This window comes from Loxodonta africana, chromosome 20 (assembly GCF_030014295.1).
Source record: "Loxodonta africana isolate mLoxAfr1 chromosome 20, mLoxAfr1.hap2, whole genome shotgun sequence".
NCBI classification, from domain to species: domain Eukaryota; kingdom Metazoa; phylum Chordata; class Mammalia; order Proboscidea; family Elephantidae; genus Loxodonta; species Loxodonta africana.
In genome coordinates this window covers 74,399,437-74,423,762 of record NC_087361.1, presented here as the reverse complement: position 1 = coordinate 74,423,762, position 24,326 = coordinate 74,399,437, and the positions used below count along the sequence as shown (strand labels likewise).

The 24,326-nt window shown below is 63.4% G+C and overlaps 1 protein-coding gene across 9 annotated transcripts in view; it reads right to left on the bottom strand.

The window, feature by feature from the left end:
• KIF21B (kinesin family member 21B) overlaps positions 1–24,326 on the bottom strand; it is a 68,122-nt gene that overhangs the window by 28,009 nt on the left and 15,787 nt on the right. For all 9 annotated transcript variants that reach the window (XM_064273418.1, XM_064273416.1, XM_064273417.1 and 6 more), the window contains 11 exons: positions 24,107–24,289; positions 21,169–21,318; positions 20,939–21,073; positions 20,396–20,563; positions 19,916–20,031; positions 19,190–19,385; positions 3,381–3,570; positions 1,802–1,865; positions 1,486–1,704; positions 830–911; positions 300–417 (listed from right to left, as the gene is read on the bottom strand). In XM_064273418.1, coding sequence (XP_064129488.1) covers positions 300–417; positions 830–911; positions 1,486–1,704; positions 1,802–1,865; positions 3,381–3,570; positions 19,190–19,385; positions 19,916–20,031; positions 20,396–20,563; positions 20,939–21,073; positions 21,169–21,318; positions 24,107–24,289 — 1,621 coding nt within the window. The remainder of the gene's footprint in view (positions 1–299; positions 418–829; positions 912–1,485; positions 1,705–1,801; positions 1,866–3,380; positions 3,571–19,189; positions 19,386–19,915; positions 20,032–20,395; positions 20,564–20,938; positions 21,074–21,168; positions 21,319–24,106; positions 24,290–24,326) is intronic.

Genomic DNA, 24,326 nt, shown 5'->3' with positions numbered 1-24,326 from the left:
GTGCCTGGGTTTTAATGAGCACTCAGTAAGTACCTGCTGCCATTATTATCCCTCTGGTTGTTTTTGTTGTTATTATCATTGGTGTCACGTCCAGAGGTTCTGGGCCCTGAATGGCCACTATGAGAACTATACCCCAGGGGATCTGGCCCCAGGCTTAATACCAGGCTCAGCCTTCCAACCAGCCAGTTGGCCCTGTCCTGAGGACGTAGTCTGGTCCAGCACTGCCCAGGAGCCCCACCCTGGGTACTGCCCGCCTGGTGTCGCATCTCCCCCCAGTCCCTGGGCCAGGCCCCACATACCCTTCTCCTCAGGGTCCGAGTCTGAGTCCACCAGGCTCTCCTCGCTGCCCGAGTCCTCATCTTCATCCTCGCGTCCTTCCTCCTCCTCACAGCCGCTTTCATCCCGCTCTTCCTCCTCCTGGGCACCAAGCACGGTTATGGATGGGCTGGTGGCCCCCCTTCACATGGCTGGGTGCGGCCTCAGTGGAGGGGAACCCAGAAGCAGAGGTGTGTCTGGACACAATGCCTCAGGTATGTAAGGAGGTAGAGAGGGGGCAGGTAGTAGGTCCCCTGCCAAGCTCCCTCCTGGAAAAGGAGCACCTCCTCCTACCCGGGGCGAGCTTCCCTGCCTGCATCATTCCTTTGGGATGAGGTGAAGACTGAGGAAGGTCATGTGGCAACCAGTCAGCGCTATCCAGAAGCTCGAGGGTCGACTGCCTGCAGACCTGAACTCCCTCCCCCACCAGGCACAAGTAAGTCGATGAGCCCCCAACCCCAGCAGGGACTTGGAGTGAGTACGTGGTGTGGAGTGGGTGGGACTGGCCCCTCACCTCCTCAGCCTCATTCTCATCGGTCTCCTCGCTGTTTTCCTGTTGGAGTTTTGCCCTCTTTTTGAAGGCGTCCTTCTCTGGGCTGCCCATGGAGGGGAGGGTAGGACCAGTTAGGAGGCTCACCTGCCTTGAGCATGCAGGCAGGGGAATGGTAGGGGTGGGAAAAGGGAGATTCTTGGCCAGAGGGGTGGGGATAGGGCTGGGCTCCTGCCCTGTAGTGAATCTCACTGCTCTTCCAGCCCCTGGCCCAGAATTAACCCCGGTGAATGCCTATCCTTCCTCTCCTTGGAGGGAAGCAAAGCACTGGAGAGGGTTGGGTGGCCTCTGTCCAAAAGACTCAGCAAACATGCTCAGTGAATTTCCAAGCAATACTAGCAGGAGGGAAACCCTGGTGGTGTAGTGGTTAAGTGCTACGGCTACTAACCAAAGGGTTGGCAGTTTGAATCCGCCAGGTGCTCCTTGGAAACTCTATGGGGCAGTTCTACTCTGTCCTATAGGGTTGCTATAAGTGGGACTTGACGGCACTGGGTTTGGTTTTTTTTTTTTTTTACTGGCAGGAGCCCCTGGGATTGGGCCTTCTGGGCAGCTGCCCTGAACACAGGTGGGCAGCAGTCCTCCTGGGGGGCTCTCCTTTGAAGGGTCTGCACCCTGCTCACCTCTTTCTCCGCTGTCTGCTCTCCTTCTTCTTTAGGCGCTCCAGGTCCTGCTTGGCCTTGCGGATCACCTCAGTGGCATCCTCCATGGAGCTGGCCGGGCTGCCCCCGAAGCTCGGGGCAGCTGGCGATGAGCCCAGGGAGTAGGGACTGCGAGCAGAGGCCCGTGAAAGGTTGCGGCGGAGGGACTCATTCATGGCCTCACTCTCCAGGAGCTTTGTCCTGCGTGGGAAGGAGTGAGGGCACCAGGTGAGCTGGCAATCATCCCTGGCCCTGGCTGAGGCCCTCCAGCCTACCCAAGCCTCTGGGGCTCACTCACCGCAGCTCCTCAATCTCCCGGATGTAGTTCTGGATCAGAGTTCCAATGGCCTCGTTGCCATCACCTGGAGGGGTAAGACCAGAAGAGGGTGCAACAAATGAGGTAAATAACAGCAAGGACCTCTGGCTCTGAGATGGTCTGGGGTCTGTGCCTTCAATAGGCTGGCACACACTGGCCTTTTCCAAAAAGGAACCTATGCCAAAGAAATACTTGCTTGTATATGTGCACAGCTATATATACAAGCACTGCTGCTGGTAACAGCAAGAAATTGGGAACAACCTAAATGTGCATCAACAGAGGATGGTTATAATAAGTTATTCATCATCATCATATATGGAACACCACACGGTTGTTTAAAAAAGAATTACGTAGGTTTATATGTTTTGTTATGGAAAATATAATGTTACATGAAAAAGGCAAGTCATAGAACAATACATATGACCTTATACACACTAAAAGAAAAGCCACATATACAGCTTGTATATGTATATATACGAAGCCCTGCTGGCTAGTTGTTAAGAGCTTGGCTGTGACCAAAAGGCAGTTTGAATCCACCATCTGCTCCTTGGAAACCCTAAGGGACAGTTCTACTCTGTCCTATAGGGTCACCATGAGTTGGCATCGACTCACCAGCTATAGGTTTTAATGGGTATGTGTATATAAAAAAAAAACCCCATTGCTGTAGAGTTTCCAAGGAGTACCTGGTGGATTCAAACTGCCGACCTTTTGGTTAGCAGCCATAGCACTTAACCACTAGGCCACCAGGGTTTCCATGTATGTATATATGCATATATGTAAATATGTGAATATATAACCAAAACCAAACTCCATGTCATCAAACCTGTTGCTGCTGAGTCAATTCTGACTCATAGCAACCCTACAGGACAGAGTAGAACTGCCTCATAGGGTTTCCAAGGAGCGGCTGGTGGATTTGAACTGCCAACCTTTTGGTAAGCAGCCGAGCTCTGAACCAATATGTCACCTGGGCTCTGTATATATATACATACATGTAAGTATAAATATGTATAATACATAGTCACTAAAAAAAAAAAAGTTGCTCTTGAGTTGATTCGGATTCATGGAGACCCCAGGTGTTTCAGAAAACTGTGTCCTGTAGGATTTTCATGGCTGTGACCTTTTGGAAGCAGATCACCAGGCCTTTCTCTCAAGGCGCTCCTGGGCATGTTCTAACCGCCAGCCTTTCGGTTAGTAGCCACAGGCTCACCCATCTGCACCAGCCAGGGACTCCACATATATTCATACTTGGAGCAAATGTACTGAGAAAAGTGCAGGAGATGGGCATCAAGCTGCTGGTGGCGGTTCCTCCTGAGAAGTGGAGAGGACACGGGGTGGGGGCTTAGTGAGGGGGGTTTTAACTCTTCACTTTGGATATTCATGTATTGTTTGCATGTTTAACAAAGAAAAAGTATTACTTGTGTCATACAAATACGTGTTAAAATTCAATTGAAAAAAGAATGCATAAATGAATTGATGACAAAATCGATTGGATGGCCCAGGCTGCCGGATATTCTGGGGTGCATGTGGGTAGAGGGGGCCAGCCTGGCACCCCCCGACTCACCGGCCTTGGCCAGGAGCAGGTTGGCTTCCTGGCTCATGAGCTGGGTGACACGGTTGTTGATGGCATCGATGGCTTCCTGCATGGCCTTCACCCGCAGCCGCAGTGCCCCGTTCTCCTTCTGCAGCATGGCATTCTCCCGGAACAGGTCGCTATAGCCCTCAGTGCCGTCCTCCCCGATGACCCGCTTGCCCTGTGGGAGGGGCGTGCGGGGAGCAGTCAGGCGCCAGAGCCACAGGCAGGGAAAGGGAGCCACGACGTTTCTGCTTCTGCCACTGCCCTGGCCTTGGCCTCATGGCAATGCTGCCCATCTCCTCCTGCCTCAGTTTCCCTAAAACACAGCTCCTGTCTCCCAGTGCTCAAAAACCTTACATGGCTCCTCACTGATAACAAACTAGTCCAAATTCTGCAACCAGCCATCTGAGGCCACCCACAATCTCACCTTGACCTGCCTTTCCATAGCTCACCTTCATATCTTCATAAACGCTAGTCCAGGGGTCAAAGCCTTCTGGGGCCAGCCAGTGGGCATAAATGATTGAATCGGTCTGAGTGTACTACAGTAGGGAGCAGTGGAGACTGGAGCTAACTGAAACACAGGCTCAGTCTAAAAGGGGCCAATTAAGCACCAAATGTTGTTAAATCTTCTGATTTTTCCAGAGAGAGTATGCAATTTCCTGATTTTCAGAAAGTTAAACAACTAATTTACATTCCTTCAAAACAGTGCAAGTCAAAGCAAACTTATTCATGTGTCAGATTCAGGCCACAGGCCACCAGTCGGTTACTTCTGCCCCAGTCACATGGAACTGGACACTTCGGCCAAAGCACCCGTCTTACCCATCTCTGTTCCTCTGGGCAGGCCACGCTCTTAATCTACAATGCCTGCCCCACATCCTTTTGCTGCTAGCTCATTCGTCCTCCAAAATCCAGATCAAAGGCCCCCTCCTCCATGAGGCCTTCCCTGACTACCAGGTGAGCAGGGCCAATTTGCTCCTCTGCCCCTCTAGCACACTGGGTTACCACTCATGTGGCCCCTCCACTGCCAGCCGCTCTGTGTCACAGTCTAGGAGTCTCATCTGCTCCAGCAGACCTGGAAACGCCCGGCACAGTGTCTGTCATGTGGATGACACCTATGCAATAAAAGCCGAGCTGCTCTTCTTGCTCTGGTGCAGCATTTCAGAGCCCTGAGGGCTGAGGCTGGGCCAGACTCACCCAGGTGGGCCCCGCTAACTCTCGGCCTAGCTGGGCCAGACTCACCCGGGTGGGCCCCGCTAACTCTCTGGCCTAGCTGGGCCAGACTCACCCGGGTGGGCCCCGCTAACTCTCAGGGCCTAGCTGGGCCAGACTCACCCGGGTGGGCCCCGCTAACTCTCAGGGCCTAGCTGGGCCAGACTCACCCGGGTGGGCCCCGCTAACTCTCAGGGCCTAGCTGGGCCAGACTCACCCGGGTGGGCCCCGCTAACTCTCAGGGCCTAGTTGGGCCAGACTCACCCGGGTGGGCCCCGCTAACTCTCGGCCTAGCTGGGCCAGACTCACCCGGGTGGGCCCCGCTAACTCTCAGGGCCTAGCTGGGCCAGACTCACCCGGGTGGGCCCCGCTAACTCTCAGGGCCTAGTTGGGCCAGACTCACCCGGGTGGGCCCCGCTAACTCTCGGCCTAGCTGGGCCAGACTCACCCGGGTGGGCCCCGCTAACTCTCAGGGCCTAGCTGGGCCAGACTCACCCGGGTGGGCCCTGCTAACTCTCGGGCCTAGTTGGGCCAGACTCACCCGGGTGGGCCCCGCTAACTTTCGGGCCTACCTGGGCCAGACTCACCCGGGTGGGCCCCGCTAACTCTCAGGGCCTAGTTGGGCCAGAATCACCCGGGTGGGCCCCGCTAACTCTCGGGCCTAGCTGGGCCAGACTCACCCGGGTGGGCCCCGCTAACTCTCAGGGCCTAGCTGGGCCAGACTCACCCAGGTGGGCCCCGCTAACTGTCAGGGCCTAGTTGGGCCAGACTCACCCGGGTGGGCCCCGCTAACTCTCGGCCTAGCTGGGCCAGACTCACCCGGGTGGGCCCCGCTAACTCTCAGGGCCTAGCTGGGCCAGACTCACCCAGGTGGGCCCCGCTAACTCTCAGGGCCTAGTTGGGCCAGACTCACCCGGGTGGGCCCCGCTAACTCTCGGCCTAGCTGGGCCAGACTCACCCAGGTGGGCCCCGCTAACTCTCAGGGTCTAGCTGGGCCAGACTCACCCGGGTGGGCCCCGCTAACTCTCAGGGCCTAGCTGGGCCAGACTCACCCGGGTGGGCCCCGCTAACTCTCAGGGCCTAGCTGGGCCAGACTCACCCGGGTGGGCCCCGCTAACTCTCAGGGCCTAGCTGGGCCAGACTCACCCGGGTGGGCCCCGCTAACTCTCAGGGCCTAGTTGGGCCAGACTCACCCGGGTGGGCCCCGCTAACTCTCGGCCTAGCTGGGCCAGACTCACCCAGGTGGGCCCCGCTAACTCTCAGGGCCTAGCTGGGCCAGACTCACCCGGGTGGGCCCCGCTAACTCTCGAGCCTAGCTGGGCCAGACTCACCCGGGTGGGCCCCGCTAACTCTCAGGGCCTAGCTGGGCCAGACTCACCCGGGTGGGCCCCGCTAACTCTCAGGGCCTAGTTGGGCCAGACTCACCCGGGTGGGCCCCGCTAACTCTCAGGGCCTAGCTGGGCCAGACTCACCCGGGTGGGCCCCGCTAACTCTCGGCCTAGCTGGGCCAGACTCACCCGGGTGGGCCCCGCTAACTCTCGGCCTAGCTGGGCCAGACTCACCCGGGTGGGCCCCGCTAACTCTCAGGGCCTAGCTGGGCCAGACTCACCCAGGTGGGCCCCGCTAACTCTCAGGGCCTAGCTGGGCCAGACTCACCCGGGTGGGCCCCGCTAACTCTCGGCCTAGCTGGGCCAGACTCACCCAGGTGGGCCCCGCTAACTCTCAGGGCCTAGCTGGGCCAGACTCACCCGGGTGGGCCCCGCTAACTCTCGAGCCTAGCTGGGCCAGACTCACCCGGGTGGGCCCCGCTAACTCTCAGGGCCTACCTGGGCCAGACTCACCCGGGTGGGCCCCGCTAACTCTCAGGGCCTAGTTGGGCCAGACTCACCCGGGTGGGCCCCGCTAACTCTCGGCCTAGCTGGGCCAGACTCACCCGGGTGGGCCCCGCTAACTCTCAGGGCCTAGCTGGGCCAGACTCACCCGGGTGGGCCCCGCTAACTCTCAGGGCCTAGCTGGGCCAGACTCACCCGGGTGGGCCCCGCTAACTCTCGGCCTAGCTGGGCCAGACTCACCCGGGTGGGCCCCGCCAACTCTCGGCCTAGCTGGGCCAGACTCACCCGGGTGGGCCCCGCTAACTCTCAGGGCCTAGCTGGGCCAGACTCACCCGGGTGGGCCCCGCTAACTCTCAGGGCCTAGCTGGGCCAGACTCACCCGGGTGGGCCCCGCTAACTCTCGGCCTAGCTGGGCCAGACTCACCCGGGTGGGCCCCGCTAACTCTCGGCCTAGCTGGGCCAGACTCACCCGGGTGGGCCCCGCTAACTCTCAGGGCCTAGCTGGGCCAGACTCACCCGGGTGGGCCCCGCTAACTCTCAGGGCCTAGCTGGGCCAGACTCACCCGGGTGGGCCCCACTAACTCTCAGGGCCTAGCTGGGCCAGACTCACCCGGGTGGGCCCCGCTAACTCTCGGCCTAGCTGGGCCAGACTCACCCAGGTGGGCCCCGCTAACTCTCAGGGCCTAGCTGGGCCAGACTCACCCGGGTGGGCCCCGCTAACTCTCAGGGCCTAGCTGGGCCAGACTCACCCGGGTGGGCCCCGCTAACTCTCAGGGCCTAGCTGGGCCAGACTCACCCGGGTGAGCCCCGCTAACTCTCAGGGCCTAGCTGGGCCAGACTCACCCGGTTGGGCCCCGCTAACTCTCAGGGCCTAGCTGGGCCAGACTCACCCGGGTGGGCCCCGCTAACTCTCGGCCTAGCTGGGCCAGACTCACCCAGGTGGGCCCCGCTAACTCTCAGGGCCTAGCTGGGCCAGACTCACCCGGGTGGGCCCCGCTAACTCTCGGCCTAGCTGGGCCAGACTCACCCGGGTGGGCCCCGCTAACTCTCAGGGCCTAGCTGGGCCAGACTCACCCGGGTGGGCCCCGCTAACTCTCAGGGCCTAGCTGGGCCAGACTCACCCGGGTGGGCCCCGCTAACTCTCAGGGCCTAGCTGGGCCAGACTCACCCGGGTGGGCCCCGCTAACTCTCAGGGCCTAGCTGGGCCAGACTCACCCAGGTTGGCCCCGCTAACTCTCGGCCTAGCTGGGCCAGACTCACCCAGGTTGGCCCCGCTAACTCTCGGCCTAGCTGGGCCAGACTCACCCAGGTGGGCCCCGCTAACTCTCAGGGCCTAGCTGGGCCAGACTCACCCGGGTGGGCCCCGCTAACTCTCAGGGCCTAGCTGGGCCAGACTCACCCGGGTGGGCCCCGCTAACTCTCGGCCTAGCTGGGCCAGACTCACCCGGGTGGGCCCCGCTAACTCTCAGGGCCTAGCTGGGCCAGACTCACCCGGGTGGGCCCCGCTAACTCTCAGGGCCTAGCTGGGCCAGACTCACCCGGGTGGGCCCCGCTAACTCTCAGGGCCTAGCTGGGCCAGACTCACCCGGGTAGGCCCCGCTAACTCTCAGGGCCTAGCTGGGCCAGACTCACCCGGGTGGGCCCCGCTAACTCTCGGCCTAGCTGGGCCAGACTCACCCGGGTGGGCCCCGCTAACTCTCATGGCCTAGCTGGGCCAGACTCACCCGGGTGGGCCCCGCTAACTCTCAGGGCCTAGTTGGGCCAGACTCACCCGGGTGGGCCCCGCTAACTCTCGGCCTAGCTGGGCCAGACTCACCCAGGTGGGCCCCGCTAACTCTCAGGGCCTAGCTGGGCCAGACTCACCCGGGTGGGCCCCGCTAACTCTCAGGGCCTAGCTGGGCCAGACTCACCCAGGCCCCGCTAACTCTCAGGGCCTAGTTGGGCCAGACTCACCCGGGTGGGCCCCGCTAACTCTCAGGGCCTAGCTGGGCCAGACTCACCCGGGTGGGCCCCGCTAACTCTCAGGGCCTAGCTGGGCCAGACTCACCCGGGTGGGCCCCGCTAACTCTCAGGGCCTAGTTGGGCCAGACTCACCCGGGTGGGCCCCGCTAACTCTCGGCCTAGCTGGGCCAGACTCACCCGGGTGGGCCCCGCTAACTCTCAGGGTCTAGTTGGGCCAGACTCACCCGGGTGGGCCCCGCTAACTCTCGGCCTAGCTGGGCCAGACTCACCCGGGTGGGCCCCGCTAACTCTCAGGGCCTAGCTGGGCCAGACTCACCCGGGTGGGCCCCGCTAACTCTCAGGGCCTAGCTGGGCCAGACTCACCCGGGTGGGCCCCGCTAACTCTCAGGGCCTAGTTGGGCCAGACTCACCCGGGTGGGCCCCGCTAACTCTCAGGGCCTAGCTGGGCCAGACTCACCCGGGTGGGCCCCGCTAACTCTCAGGGCCTAGCTGGGCCAGACTCACCCGGGTGGGCCCCGCTAACTCTCAGGGCCTAGCTGGGCCAGACTCACCCGGGTGGGCCCCGCTAACTCTCGGCCTAGCTGGGCCAGACTCACCCGGGTGGGCCCCGCCAACTCTCGGCCTAGCTGGGCCAGACTCACCCGGGTGGGCCCCGCTAACTCTCAGGGCCTAGCTGGGCCAGACTCACCCGGGTGGGCCCCGCTAACTCTCAGGGCCTAGCTGGGCCAGACTCACCCGGGTGGGCCCCGCTAACTCTCGGCCTAGCTGGGCCAGACTCACCCGGGTGGGCCCCGCTAACTCTCGGCCTAGCTGGGCCAGACTCACCCGGGTGGGCCCCGCTAACTCTCAGGGCCTAGCTGGGCCAGACTCACCCGGGTGGGCCCCGCTAACTCTCGGCCTAGCTGGGCCAGACTCACCCGGGTGGGCCCCGCTAACTCTCAGGGCCTAGCTGGGCCAGACTCACCCGGGTGGGCCCCGCTAACTCTCAGGGCCTAGCTGGGCCAGACTCACCCGGGTGGGCCCCGCTAACTCTCAGGGCCTAGCTGGGCCAGACTCACCCGGGTGAGCCCCGCTAACTCTCAGGGCCTAGCTGGGCCAGACTCACCCGGTTGGGCCCCGCTAACTCTCAGGGCCTAGCTGGGCCAGACTCACCCGGGTGGGCCCCGCTAACTCTCGGCCTAGCTGGGCCAGACTCACCCAGGTGGGCCCCGCTAACTCTCAGGGCCTAGCTGGGCCAGACTCACCCGGGTGGGCCCCGCTAACTCTCGGCCTAGCTGGGCCAGACTCACCCGGGTGGGCCCCGCTAACTCTCAGGGCCTAGCTGGGCCAGACTCACCCGGGTGGGCCCCGCTAACTCTCAGGGCCTAGCTGGGCCAGACTCACCCGGGTGGGCCCCGCTAACTCTCAGGGCCTAGCTGGGCCAGACTCACCCGGGTGGGCCCCGCTAACTCTCAGGGCCTAGCTGGGCCAGACTCACCCAGGTTGGCCCCGCTAACTCTCGGCCTAGCTGGGCCAGACTCACCCAGGTTGGCCCCGCTAACTCTCGGCCTAGCTGGGCCAGACTCACCCAGGTGGGCCCCGCTAACTCTCAGGGCCTAGCTGGGCCAGACTCACCCGGGTGGGCCCCGCTAACTCTCAGGGCCTAGCTGGGCCAGACTCACCCGGGTGGGCCCCGCTAACTCTCGGCCTAGCTGGGCCAGACTCACCCGGGTGGGCCCCGCTAACTCTCAGGGCCTAGCTGGGCCAGACTCACCCGGGTGGGCCCCGCTAACTCTCAGGGCCTAGCTGGGCCAGACTCACCCGGGTGGGCCCCGCTAACTCTCAGGGCCTAGCTGGGCCAGACTCACCCGGGTAGGCCCCGCTAACTCTCAGGGCCTAGCTGGGCCAGACTCACCCGGGTGGGCCCCGCTAACTCTCGGCCTAGCTGGGCCAGACTCACCCGGGTGGGCCCCGCTAACTCTCATGGCCTAGCTGGGCCAGACTCACCCGGGTGGGCCCCGCTAACTCTCAGGGCCTAGTTGGGCCAGACTCACCCGGGTGGGCCCCGCTAACTCTCGGCCTAGCTGGGCCAGACTCACCCAGGTGGGCCCCGCTAACTCTCAGGGCCTAGCTGGGCCAGACTCACCCGGGTGGGCCCCGCTAACTCTCAGGGCCTAGCTGGGCCAGACTCACCCAGGCCCCGCTAACTCTCAGGGCCTAGTTGGGCCAGACTCACCCGGGTGGGCCCCGCTAACTCTCGGCCTAGCTGGGCCAGACTCACCCGGGTGGGCCCCGCTAACTCTCAGGGCCTAGCTGGGCCAGACTCACCCGGGTGGGCCCCGCTAACTCTCAGGGCCTAGCTGGGCCAGACTCACCCGGGTGGGCCCCGCTAACTCTCAGGGCCTAGCTGGGCCAGACTCACCCGGGTGGGCCCCGCTAACTCTCAGGGCCTAGCTGGGCCAGACTCACCCAGGTTGGCCCCGCTAACTCTCGGCCTAGCTGGGCCAGACTCACCCAGGTTGGCCCCGCTAACTCTCGGCCTAGCTGGGCCAGACTCACCCAGGTGGGCCCCGCTAACTCTCAGGGCCTAGCTGGGCCAGACTCACCCGGGTGGGCCCCGCTAACTCTCAGGGCGTAGCTGGGCCAGACTCACCCGGGTGGGCCCCGCTAACTCTCGGCCTAGCTGGGCCAGACTCACCCGGGTGGGCCCCGCTAACTCTCAGGGCCTAGCTGGGCCAGACTCACCCGGGTGGGCCCCGCTAACTCTCAGGGCCTAGCTGGGCCAGACTCACCCGGGTGGGCCCCGCTAACTCTCAGGGCCTAGCTGGGCCAGACTCACCCGGGTGGGCCCCGCTAACTCTCAGGGCCTAGCTGGGCCAGACTCACCCGGGTGGGCCCCGCTAACTCTCGGCCTAGCTGGGCCAGACTCACCCGGGTGGGCCCCGCTAACTCTCATGGCCTAGCTGGGCCAGACTCACCCGGGTGGGCCCCGCTAACTCTCAGGGCCTAGCTGGGCCAGACTCACCCGGGTGGGCCCCGCTAACTCTCAGGGCCTAGTTGGGCCAGACTCACCCGGGTGGGCCCCGCTAACTCTCAGGGCCTAGCTGGGCCAGACTCACCCGGGTGGGCCCCGCTAACTCTCAGGGCCTAGCTGGGCCAGACTCACCCGGGTGGGCCCCGCTAACTCTCAGGGCCTAGCTGGGCCAGACTCACCCGGGTGGGCCCCGCTAACTCTCGGCCTAGCTGGGCCAGACTCACCCGGGTGGGCCCCGCCAACTCTCGGCCTAGCTGGGCCAGACTCACCCGGGTGGGCCCCGCTAACTCTCAGGGCCTAGCTGGGCCAGACTCACCCGGGTGGGCCCCGCTAACTCTCAGGGCCTAGCTGGGCCAGACTCACCCGGGTGGGCCCCGCTAACTCTCGGCCTAGCTGGGCCAGACTCACCCGGGTGGGCCCCGCTAACTCTCGGCCTAGCTGGGCCAGACTCACCCGGGTGGGCCCCGCTAACTCTCAGGGCCTAGCTGGGCCAGACTCACCCGGGTGGGCCCCGCTAACTCTCAGGGCCTAGCTGGGCCAGACTCACCCGGGTGGGCCCCACTAACTCTCAGGGCCTAGCTGGGCCAGACTCACCCGGGTGGGCCCCGCTAACTCTCGGCCTAGCTGGGCCAGACTCACCCAGGTGGGCCCCGCTAACTCTCAGGGCCTAGCTGGGCCAGACTCACCCGGGTGGGCCCCGCTAACTCTCAGGGCCTAGCTGGGCCAGACTCACCCGGGTGGGCCCCGCTAACTCTCAGGGCCTAGCTGGGCCAGACTCACCCGGGTGAGCCCCGCTAACTCTCAGGGCCTAGCTGGGCCAGACTCACCCGGTTGGGCCCCGCTAACTCTCAGGGCCTAGCTGGGCCAGACTCACCCGGGTGGGCCCCGCTAACTCTCGGCCTAGCTGGGCCAGACTCACCCGGGTGGGCCCCGCTAACTCTCAGGGCCTAGCTGGGCCAGACTCACCCGGGTGGGCCCCGCTAACTCTCGGCCTAGCTGGGCCAGACTCACCCGGGTGGGCCCCGCTAACTCTCAGGGCCTAGCTGGGCCAGACTCACCCGGGTGGGCCCCGCTAACTCTCAGGGCCTAGCTGGGCCAGACTCACCCGGGTGGGCCCCGCTAACTCTCAGGGCCTAGCTGGGCCAGACTCACCCGGGTGGGCCCCGCTAACTCTCAGGGCCTAGCTGGGCCAGACTCACCCAGGTTGGCCCCGCTAACTCTCGGCCTAGCTGGGCCAGACTCACCCAGGTTGGCCCCGCTAACTCTCGGCCTAGCTGGGCCAGACTCACCCAGGTGGGCCCCGCTAACTCTCAGGGCCTAGCTGGGCCAGACTCACCCGGGTGGGCCCCGCTAACTCTCAGGGCCTAGCTGGGCCAGACTCACCCGGGTGGGCCCCGCTAACTCTCGGCCTAGCTGGGCCAGACTCACCCGGGTGGGCCCCGCTAACTCTCAGGGCCTAGCTGGGCCAGACTCACCCGGGTGGGCCCCGCTAACTCTCAGGGCCTAGCTGGGCCAGACTCACCCGGGTGGGCCCCGCTAACTCTCAGGGCCTAGCTGGGCCAGACTCACCCGGGTAGGCCCCGCTAACTCTCAGGGCCTAGCTGGGCCAGACTCACCCGGGTGGGCCCCGCTAACTCTCGGCCTAGCTGGGCCAGACTCACCCGGGTGGGCCCCGCTAACTCTCATGGCCTAGCTGGGCCAGACTCACCCGGGTGGGCCCCGCTAACTCTCAGGGCCTAGTTGGGCCAGACTCACCCGGGTGGGCCCCGCTAACTCTCGGCCTAGCTGGGCCAGACTCACCCAGGTGGGCCCCGCTAACTCTCAGGGCCTAGCTGGGCCAGACTCACCCGGGTGGGCCCCGCTAACTCTCAGGGCCTAGCTGGGCCAGACTCACCCAGGCCCCGCTAACTCTCAGGGCCTAGTTGGGCCAGACTCACCCGGGTGGGCCCCGCTAACTCTCAGGGCCTAGCTGGGCCAGACTCACCCGGGTGGGCCCCGCTAACTCTCAGGGCCTAGCTGGGCCAGACTCACCCGGGTGGGCCCCGCTAACTCTCAGGGCCTAGTTGGGCCAGACTCACCCGGGTGGGCCCCGCTAACTCTCGGCCTAGCTGGGCCAGACTCACCCGGGTGGGCCCCGCTAACTCTCAGGGCCTAGTTGGGCCAGACTCACCCGGGTGGGCCCCGCTAACTCTCGGCCTAGCTGGGCCAGACTCACCCGGGTGGGCCCCGCTAACTCTCAGGGCCTAGCTGGGCCAGACTCACCCGGGTGGGCCCCGCTAACTCTCAGGGCCTAGCTGGGCCAGACTCACCCGGGTGGGCCCCGCTAACTCTCAGGGCCTAGTTGGGCCAGACTCACCCGGGTGGGCCCCGCTAACTCTCAGGGCCTAGCTGGGCCAGACTCACCCGGGTGGGCCCCGCTAACTCTCAGGGCCTAGCTGGGCCAGACTCACCCGGGTGGGCCCCGCTAACTCTCGGCCTAGCTGGGCCAGACTCACCCAGGTGGGCCCCGCTAACTCTCAGGGCCTAGCTGGGCCAGACTCACCCGGGTGGGCCCCGCTAACTCTCGGCCTAGCTGGGCCAGACTCACCCGGGTGGGCCCCGCTAACTCTCAGGGCCTAGCTGGGCCAGACTCACCCGGGTGGGCCCCGCTAACTCTCAGGGCCTAGCTGGGCCAGACTCACCCGGGTGGGCCCCGCTAACTCTCAGGGCCTAGCTGGGCCAGACTCACCCGGGTGGGCCCCGCTAACTCTCAGGGCCTAGCTGGGCCAGACTCACCCGGTTGGGCCCCGCTAACTCTCAGGGCCTAGCTGGGCCAGACTCACCCGGGTGGGCCCCGCTAACTCTCGGCCTAGCTGGGCCAGACTCACCCAGGTGGGCCCCGCTAACTCTCAGGGCCTAGCTGGGCCAGACTCACCCGGGTGGGCCCCGCTAACTCTCGGCCTAGCTGGGCCAGACTCACCCGGGTGGGCCCCGCTAACTCTCAGGGCCTAGCTGGGCCAGACTCACCCGGGTGGGCCCCGCTAACTCTCAGGGCCTAGCTGGGCCAGACTCACCCGGGTAGGCCCCGCTAACTCTCAGGGCCTAGCTGGGCCAGACTCACCCGGGTGGGCCCCGCTAACTCTCAGGGCCTAGCTGGGCCAGACTCACCCGGGTGGGCCCCGCTAACTCTCAGGGCCTAGTTGGGCCAGACTCACCCGGGTGGGCCCCGCTAACTCTCGGCCTAGCTGGGCCAGACTCACCCGGGTGGGCCCCGCTAACTCTCAGGGCCTAGTTGGGCCAGACTCACCCGGGTGGGCCCCGCTAACTCTCGGCCTAGCTGGGCCAGACTCACCCGGGTGGGCCCCGCTAACTCTCAGGGCCTAGCTGGGCCAGACTCACCCGGGTGGGCCCCGCTAACTCTCAGGGCCTAGCTGGGCCAGACTCACCCGGGTGGGCCCCGCTAACTCTCAGGGCCTAGTTGGGCCAGACTCACCCGGGTGGGCCCCGCTAACTCTCAGGGCCTAGCTGGGCCAGACTCACCCGGGTGGGCCCCGCTAACTCTCAGGGCCTAGCTGGGCCAGACTCACCCGGGTGGGCCCCGCTAACTCTCAGGGCCTAGTTGGGCCAGACTCACCCGGGTGGGCCCCGCTAACTCTCGGCCTAGCTGGGCCAGACTCACCCGGGTGGGCCCCGCTAACTCTCAGGGCCTAGTTGGGCCAGACTCACCCGGGTGGGCCCCGCTAACTCTCGGCCTAGCTGGGCCAGACTCACCCGGGTGGGCCCCGCTAACTCTCAGGGCCTAGCTGGGCCAGACTCACCCGGGTGGGCCCCGCTAACTCTCAGGGCCTAGCTGGGCCAGACTCACCCGGGTGGGCCCCGCTAACTCTCGGCCTAGCTGGGCCAGACTCACCCGGGTGGGCCCCGCTAACTCTCGGCCTAGCTGGGCCAGACTCACCCGGGTGGGCCCCGCTAACTCTCAGGGCCTAGCTGGGCCAGACTCACCCGGGTGGGCCCCGCTAACTCTCAGGGCCTAGCTGGGCCAGACTCACCCGGGTGGGCCCCACTAACTCTCAGGGCCTAGCTGGGCCAGACTCACCCGGGTGGGCCCCGCTAACTCTCGGCCTAGCTGGGCCAGACTCACCCAGGTGGGCCCCGCTAACTCTCAGGGCCTAGCTGGGCCAGACTCACCCGGGTGGGCCCCGCTAACTCTCAGGGCCTAGCTGGGCCAGACTCACCCGGGTGGGCCCCGCTAACTCTCAGGGCCTAGCTGGGCCAGACTCACCCGGGTGAGCCCCGCTAACTCTCAGGGCCTAGCTGGGCCAGACTCACCCGGTTGGGCCCCGCTAACTCTCAGGGCCTAGCTGGGCCAGACTCACCCGGGTGGGCCCCGCTAACTCTCGGCCTAGCTGGGCCAGACTCACCCAGGTGGGCCCCGCTAACTCTCAGGGCCTAGCTGGGCCAGACTCACCCGGGTGGGCCCCGCTAACTCTCGGCCTAGCTGGGCCAGACTCACCCGGGTGGGCCCCGCTAACTCTCAGGGCCTAGCTGGGCCAGACTCACCCGGGTGGGCCCCGCTAACTCTCAGGGCCTAGCTGGGCCAGACTCACCCGGGTGGGCCCCGCTAACTCTCAGGGCCTAGCTGGGCCAGACTCACCCGGGTGGGCCCCGCTAACTCTCAGGGCCTAGCTGGGCCAGACTCACCCAGGTTGGCCCCGCTAACTCTCGGCCTAGCTGGGCCAGACTCACCCAGGTTGGCCCCGCTAACTCTCGGCCTAGCTGGGCCAGACTCACCCAGGTGGGCCCCGCTAACTCTCAGGGCCTAGCTGGGCCAGACTCACCCGGGTGGGCCCCGCTAACTCTCAGGGCCTAGCTGGGCCAGACTCACCCGGGTGGGCCCCGCTAACTCTCGGCCTAGCTGGGCCAGACTCACCCGGGTGGGCCCCGCTAACTCTCAGGGCCTAGCTGGGCCAGACTCACCCGGGTGGGCCCCGCTAACTCTCAGGGCCTAGCTGGGCCAGACTCACCCGGGTGGGCCCCGCTAACTCTCAGGGCCTAGCTGGGCCAGACTCACCCGGGTAGGCCCCGCTAACTCTCAGGGCCTAGCTGGGCCAGACTCACCCGGGTGGGCCCCGCTAACTCTCGGCCTAGCTGGGCCAGACTCACCCGGGTGGGCCCCGCTAACTCTCATGGCCTAGCTGGGCCAGACTCACCCGGGTGGGCCCCGCTAACTCTCAGGGCCTAGTTGGGCCAGACTCACCCGGGTGGGCCCCGCTAACTCTCGGCCTAGCTGGGCCAGACTCACCCAGGTGGGCCCCGCTAACTCTCAGGGCCTAGCTGGGCCAGACTCACCCGGGTGGGCCCCGCTAACTCTCAGGGCCTAGCTGGGCCAGACTCACCCAGGCCCCGCTAACTCTCAGGGCCTAGTTGGGCCAGACTCACCCGGGTGGGCCCCGCTAACTCTCAGGGCCTAGCTGGGCCAGACTCACCCGGGTGGGCCCCGCTAACTCTCAGGGCCTAGCTGGGCCAGACTCACCCGGGTGGGCCCCGCTAACTCTCAGGGCCTAGTTGGGCCAGACTCACCCGGGTGGGCCCCGCTAACTCTCGGCCTAGCTGGGCCAGACTCACCCGGGTGGGCCCCGCTAACTCTCAGGGCCTAGTTGGGCCAGACTCACCCGGGTGGGCCCCGCTAACTCTCGGCCTAGCTGGGCCAGACTCACCCGGGTGGGCCCCGCTAACTCTCAGGGCCTAGCTGGGCCAGACTCACCCGGGTGGGCCCCGCTAACTCTCAGGGCCTAGCTGGGCCAGACTCACCCGGGTGGGCCCCGCTAACTCTCAGGGCCTAGTTGGGCCAGACTCACCCGGGTGGGCCCCGCTAACTCTCAGGGCCTAGCTGGGCCAGACTCACCCGGGTGGGCCCCGCTAACTCTCAGGGCCTAGCTGGGCCAGACTCACCCGGGTGGGCCCCGCTAACTCTCGGCCTAGCTGGGCCAGACTCACCCAGGTGGGCCCCGCTAACTCTCAGGGCCTAGCTGGGCCAGACTCACCCGGGTGGGCCCCGCTAACTCTCGGCCTAGCTGGGCCAGACTCACCCGGGTGGGCCCCGCTAACTCTCAGGGCCTAGCTGGGCCAGACTCACCCGGGTGGGCCCCGCTAACTCTCAGGGCCTAGCTGGGCCAGACTCACCCGGGTGGGCCCCGCTAACTCTCAGGGCCTAGCTGGGCCAGACTCACCCGGGTGGGCCCCGCTAACTCTCAGGGCCTAGCTGGGCCAGACTCACCCGGTTGGGCCCCGCTAACTCTCAGGGCCTAGCTGGGCCAGACTCACCCGGGTGGGCCCCGCTAACTCTCGGCCTAGCTGGGCCAGACTCACCCAGGTGGGCCCCGCTAACTCTCAGGGCCTAGCTGGGCCAGACTCACCCGGGTGGGCCCCGCTAACTCTCGGCCTAGCTGGGCCAGACTCACCCGGGTGGGCCCCGCTAACTCTCAGGGCCTAGCTGGGCCAGACTCACCCGGGTGGGCCCCGCTAACTCTCAGGGCCTAGCTGGGCCAGACTCACCCGGGTAGGCCCCGCTAACTCTCAGGGCCTAGCTGGGCCAGACTCACCCGGGTGGGCCCCGCTAACTCTCAGGGCCTAGCTGGGCCAGACTCACCCGGGTGGGCCCCGCTAACTCTCAGGGCCTAGTTGGGCCAGACTCACCCGGGTGGGCCCCGCTAACTCTCGGCCTAGCTGGGCCAGACTCACCCGGGTGGGCCCCGCTAACTCTCAGGGCCTAGTTGGGCCAGACTCACCCGGGTGGGCCCCGCTAACTCTCGGCCTAGCTGGGCCAGACTCACCCGGGTGGGCCCCGCTAACTCTCAGGGCCTAGCTGGGCCAGACTCACCCGGGTGGGCCCCGCTAACTCTCAGGGCCTAGCTGGGCCAGACTCACCCGGGTGGGCCCCGCTAACTCTCAGGGCCTAGTTGGGCCAGACTCACCCGGGTGGGCCCCGCTAACTCTCAGGGCCTAGCTGGGCCAGACTCACCCGGGTGGGCCCCGCTAACTCTCAGGGCCTAGCTGGGCCAGACTCACCCGGGTGGGCCCCGCTAACTCTCAGGGCCTAGTTGGGCCAGACTCACCCGGGTGGGCCCCGCTAACTCTCGGCCTAGCTGGGCCAGACTCACCCGGGTGGGCCCCGCTAACTCTCAGGGCCTAGTTGGGCCAGACTCACCCGGGTGGGCCCCGCTAACTCTCGGCCTAGCTGGGCCAGACTCACCCGGGTGGGCCCCGCTAACTCTCAGGGCCTAGCTGGGCCAGACTCACCCGGGTGGGCCCCGCTAACTCTCAGGGCCTAGCTCTGCCAGACTCACCCGGGTCGGCCCCGCTAACTCTCAGGGCCTAGCTGGGCCAGACTCACCCGGGTGGGCCCCGCTAACTCTCAGGGCCTAGCTGGGCCAGACTCACCCGGGTGGGCCCCGCTAACTCTCAGGGCCTAGCTGGGCCAGACTCACCCGGGTGGGCCCCGCTAACTCTCAGGGCCTAGCTGGCACACAGCAGTGCTCGGCGGGTGTATGAGGAACGGACACGCAGGTGAGGGCTGGCACACAGCAGTGCTCGGCAGGTGTGTGAGGAACGGACACGCAGGTGAGGGCTGGCACGCAGCAGTGCTCGGCGGGTGTGTGAGGAACGGACACGCAGGTGAGGGCGCAGTGGGAAGGATACTGGTGAACTAAGGCATAATGTGTATGCAGGGCCCTGGCTGGACTCAGGAGTGCTGGGCGGTACCCTGCCCGTGTCACAGCCCCCCGTGCCTGGGAGGAGCTCACCGCCTTGTACTCCATCAGTTCCATCTGCAAGCGAGCGATCTCAGCCCGCAGCGCGCTAATCTGTTGGCTGGTCTTGTCCTGGTTCACCACCACCTTGTTCTTGATGTTGCGGGCCCGGTTGGCGTATTTGAGCGTGTTGAGCGTCTCCATAAAGTCCCTGTCTGAGGGGCTCACGCAGGCGATCATGATGGTCTGGCTGGGGGTGAGGCCAAGGAGGAGTGGAGGGTGGCACACTCAGCCCCCACCCAGCAGCACTGCCTCAGAGCAGAGCTCTAGCTCCCACCCCCACCCCCACACTGTCAAGGAGCTGGGCATTCACAGTGGCGGAACCTGGGATGTGGGGATCTGGAGCACACGGCCAAGGGTTCTATTCCCTATATAGTGGGTGTATTCCTACAGTGGCTGCGGCTAACAAGGTTGGGAGGCTGTGATGCAGAATCTCCAGAGCCTTCTGCTCAGGGACGGGAATGCGCTGCAGCCCCGTATTTTTCTAGCGTTTCCCACCTATGCTGTCACATGGGCTGTGTCACCTCCTTCAGCATTATCTCTCTCTGCTGTGCAGATGAGGAAACTGGGTCTGACTGCAACCAGTGTAAGGTCATGGAACACCTCAAGGTTCTCACCTCCCAAGCCTGCAGCCTGGAGGAGGCAAGTCTCCAAACCCTCACACGAGTATGCCTGAGTCTCCCACCTCCCCTGCCCTTCACTGGGCGGGTCGTCAGGTACCTGTTGCCCCCTAGTGAGTCCTGGAGGAGCCGAGTGAGCTTGGAGTCCCTGTAGGGCACGTGCACCACCTTCTTGCTCTGGTCCCCCAAGGCGCTGATCACGTTGCCCAGGGCCAGCTGTGGAGACAGACCCAGGCACTCAAAAGGCACTCAGCGTGGGGGTGGGGATGGGGGTGGAGCAGGGACAAGACATTCCTCAAGTAGTCTGTACCTGACTCACTGACCTCAGCAGCCCTTGGGCTCCCTGGGAGGGTTTATGGGAAGATGTGATAAGCTTGGTGAAGTCAGGAAGATGGGGGCAGGGGTGAGGGCTGAAGATGAAGGGTCAAAGGTCCAATGGTAGTGACGTTTGGGTGCTCTGAACAGCAGCTGGCAAGAGGCCCAAGGAGGAATGGGCAGCCGTGGGTCACAGGGCTGTGGGAAGGTCTGAGACTGACTAAGCTGTACAGGCTGCTGGGGCTGGTGACCACCAAGTCCCTACCAGGCCGCAATTGATGGAGATGCCTTCCTTGGCCCGCTCGCCGGTGGCCCCTGTCCGCTTCAGCCGCTCGGAGCCAGCCAGGTCCACAAAGTGAAACTTAGCAGTGAGGGTCTCGTACTCGCTGGCAGGAGTCGTGCCCTCAGGAAGCCCAGCAACTGCCTCGTTCACCTGCAGCAGAAGCCAGCCGCTGACTGCCCAGCCCTTGCCCTATCTTGCTGCTCTGCTGCTCACAGCCCACCGCCCACAGTAGAGCTGTCCAGGGAGACTCTAGGCAGGGAGTCAGGGCAGGGCTGCCAAGGGCCTGGCACTTTACACAGAACTTGCATATGCAGATTCTCATTTAAATCTCATAACAAGAGAGGTATCATAACCCCCTTGTATAGAAGAGGAACCTGAGGTTCAAGGAGAATAAAAAGAAAAGCCAACAAGTGGCAGAGTGAGCCCCAAATTCAGGTTTCCTAGATCCGGATGCATGGCTCCTCGTCCTGCCCTCCCTGGGACACCCCTGCAACACACCTGCTCCTGGCCCCATGGGCTGCTCACCAGATTGGGCTGGGCGCACACACGCATCTGGCACAGGTGGATGGTGAAGATGGCGTGGGAGCGGGAGCTTTGCACGTTCATCTGGGTGCTGGCTGTGGTGCGTGACAGCGCTCCCTGCTTCAGGCACTGGATCAGCTGGGGAGGCAGGAGGAGCAACGACTCAGTACATGGATGCATGATGCCAGCCCTGCCCTTCCCGGGATGCCCCACACCTGCCCTGGGATGCTCACCTCCTCCTGGGAGCTGATGAGGCGAGAAGTGACACCTGTGGTATAGATGCCGCCATTGGCGTCCTCATGGATCTTGATGTTGGACCTGCGGTGGCGGGCATCAGGGTCGCGGGTGCTATCAAACAGGTCAAGGATCTCCTCATTGTAGAGCTGTGCCAGGGAGAAAATGGCTGCTGTGTTTGAACGGCACACAGCATGTATGGCAAGGGGCTTTCTCGTGCTTATCATGCTTATAACCACCTCCACTTTGCAGACGTGCAAACCGAGGCCCTGGGAGGTTAGCTCATCCAATCCAGGTCCCCTCTGGCTTCTTTTTTTCCTTTGCCGATACACTTGCCTTTCTGTAAAAACTGTAACCTACTGTATACTGTTTTGCACCTTGCTTGTTTCCATTTAACAATATTACTTGGAGATAATACCACATATGTTGTTGTTAGTTGCTGTCATGTTGATTCTGACTCACAGCGACCCCATGTGTGCTCCATAGTGTTTTCAAGCCTGTGACCTATCAGAAGCAGATTCCCAGGCCTGTCTTTCGAGGCACCTCTAGGTGGGTTTGAACCCTCAACCTTTTGGTTAGTAGTCAAGCGCTTAACCATTTGTGCCACCCACGGACTCCAACTCCATGTGTAGAGTCGTAAGTTTAACATTACAACGTATTCACACATTGCTACACCCTTGTTATAATCATCTTCCTTAATGGCTGCAAAAGTTTTTTTCTCCTGGCTTCTTAATTCCATGATCTTTCTCCTGCACAAGGGTGGGAGGGCAACTGGGCCCTGAGCAGCGCTAGCCTGAGCCTGCACGCTGCCCTCCATGCCCCGTGCAACTAGCATTCAGGGGCTGCCAGTCCCAGTGGAAGGTAAAGGACCCAAAGAGGACCACGAGACTTGAGCCCTAGATGGAGGAGAGGAGGAAGGTGTGGCCATGATTTGAGCAGGTCCTATTGTCTTACCAGGCTGGGACAGAGGGGTGGGGGATGGTTCCGGATGAAGGCGGCAAAGGCAGAGCTTAGCAGGGACCACGGAACAGTGCCCTGATCAGATGGTCCCTGGGGTTGCAGATACGACAACCTCCCTAGGGTGGGAGGAACTGTCTGTGTGCCTTGCCCTGTGCTCAGAGGGGAGGCGGGCATGGAGAGTGTGCCATCATAGCCCGGCCTCCTGGGAAAAGCCTGGCAAGAGCATTGTGGGGAGGTGGCCTGGCCGGGAGCAGTCACCCCATTTCAGATGATTTCCGCTGTAGAGATTCCTGCTTTAGAATCACTGGCAAGGTAAGCTTCATCCGTTGGACAGCTGGGCTGCTCACCGCAGTGAGCTGGGGCTGGGGAGCTGGAAAAGGGATGAGGCAGCAGCCAATAGAATTCTGGCCCAGGGGGACTCTAGCCCTCGGACATCCAAGGCTTTGATGGCCTTAAAGGAACAGAAATATCCCACAGGAAGGGGAAAAGGAAAAGGAAAGGACTGGGGCCGAAGTGGGTGCCATAGTGTCTGTCTGTCTGTGTTGGGATAGACACACTGCATCATTTAACCCTTTGTGGTTTGCCCTTTGGCAAGAACTGGCCTTCTCTTTGGGGATCTCCATGGCAACAGGATGGAGAAGGGAAGAAAACAAAGAGATGAGAAAAGCTTATAGATATACAAGCAGTAAGACACACAAGCTTGCATACGCAAGTGTGCGCACACACACGCACAGGCACACACACACATGCACGCATGCACACACGCACACACACACACATGGACAGTCAGTTTATCAGAACCAAAAGTCCGGAAGGACAAAGGAAGCCTCTCAAGTCTAAATAATGCCCAGGAGAAGATAAATGTGGGCAGTAGGGAAGGGGTGGGGCAGGGTGGCCTGGAGACGGCTGAGGCCACATCCCTCCCTCAGAGACAGGCAAAGGGCAACCTGGACACCATCAGAGCAGCAGGTTTAGGGGTGAGAGGAGTAACAGCCCAGCATAGTTCCAAACTCAGCAAATGCCCCAGGGCTGGGGTTCTTAGGTTGTGGTTTTGGATGCTGAGAACCAGAGGAGGACCTGGGCAAGGCAGAGTCTCGAGGGAAACGTTCCGGGCCCACCTGCTTTCCAAGAAGCCCCTCTGAGAGGGCCCCTTTACAAGAGGGCGCTCCTACTTCTGGGCTTACTGAGCTGCAGCTCAGTATAGGCCCAAACGTCAGAGAGCCCAAAGACCCCCTCTTCTACCCAAAAAGCCTCTGGCCATCATGATTCTGGGCTTTGGCACACTGGCAACCTCTCAGAGACAGGCAGGGCCAGCTGCAGAGAAGGACCTTCTGTCCAGGGTCACGGAAGACTCAGAGGGCCAGAAAGTGCTTCAGCCAGAAAGGACGGGGCAGACAGCTCTGAGGCTGAGGAGGGACTCGGCGAAGGCCAGAGGAAGGGCAAGAACCAGAGTTCTCACTGTGTACCAGGTCTGCTTCCATGTAAGCCTCACAAAACCCCAGGGGAAACAGATATTACCACCCTCATTTTGCTGATGGGGCAACCAAGGCTGAGTGGTGAAATGACTTGTCCCAGGTCACATACGTAATAAGCATTAGAGCTGACAATCCCAGAATCAGTCAGGGTTTGAAGATATTGTATATGTCATTGACTCAAACCCCATCAGATACAGGAAAGCCTTTCAGAATATGTCACCATGCAGTCCTCTAGCCTTCACTTGAATACTTCCAGCAGTGGGGAACTCATCACCTACAGATGCCCCTATGGCTCCCTAGGTTCATTACACTGCCTGGAGAGGGGCCAGGCCAGTGCCCATCCAGGGTCCAGAGGCACCTACCCACAGAGCCGAGGGGCCTCAGAGCTGCCATCCTGTTTCTGCCCAGGGTCCCCAAGGTCCACTCAGAGACGCAGGCCCAGCTTCCACGATCTTGTTGTCTCCTACGTCTCCTTCCTGCCCACCCTACAAGGCCCCAGTACCTCTAGGAACTGAGCGCTGACTTTGAACTCAGGCCCAGCCACGCCTTGCTCCTGTGCCCGCCGCTTGCGCTCGGCGATGCCCGTGAAGAGGTGTGAGATGGCCCTCGGGATGATGCCCTGCTCGTCCTCCGACGTCGCCATGTCAAAGCCAGTGCCCATAGTGTACGTCTTCCCGGCCCCCGTCTGTTTGGACAAGAATGCAAGGAGGGTGTTCCCCAGC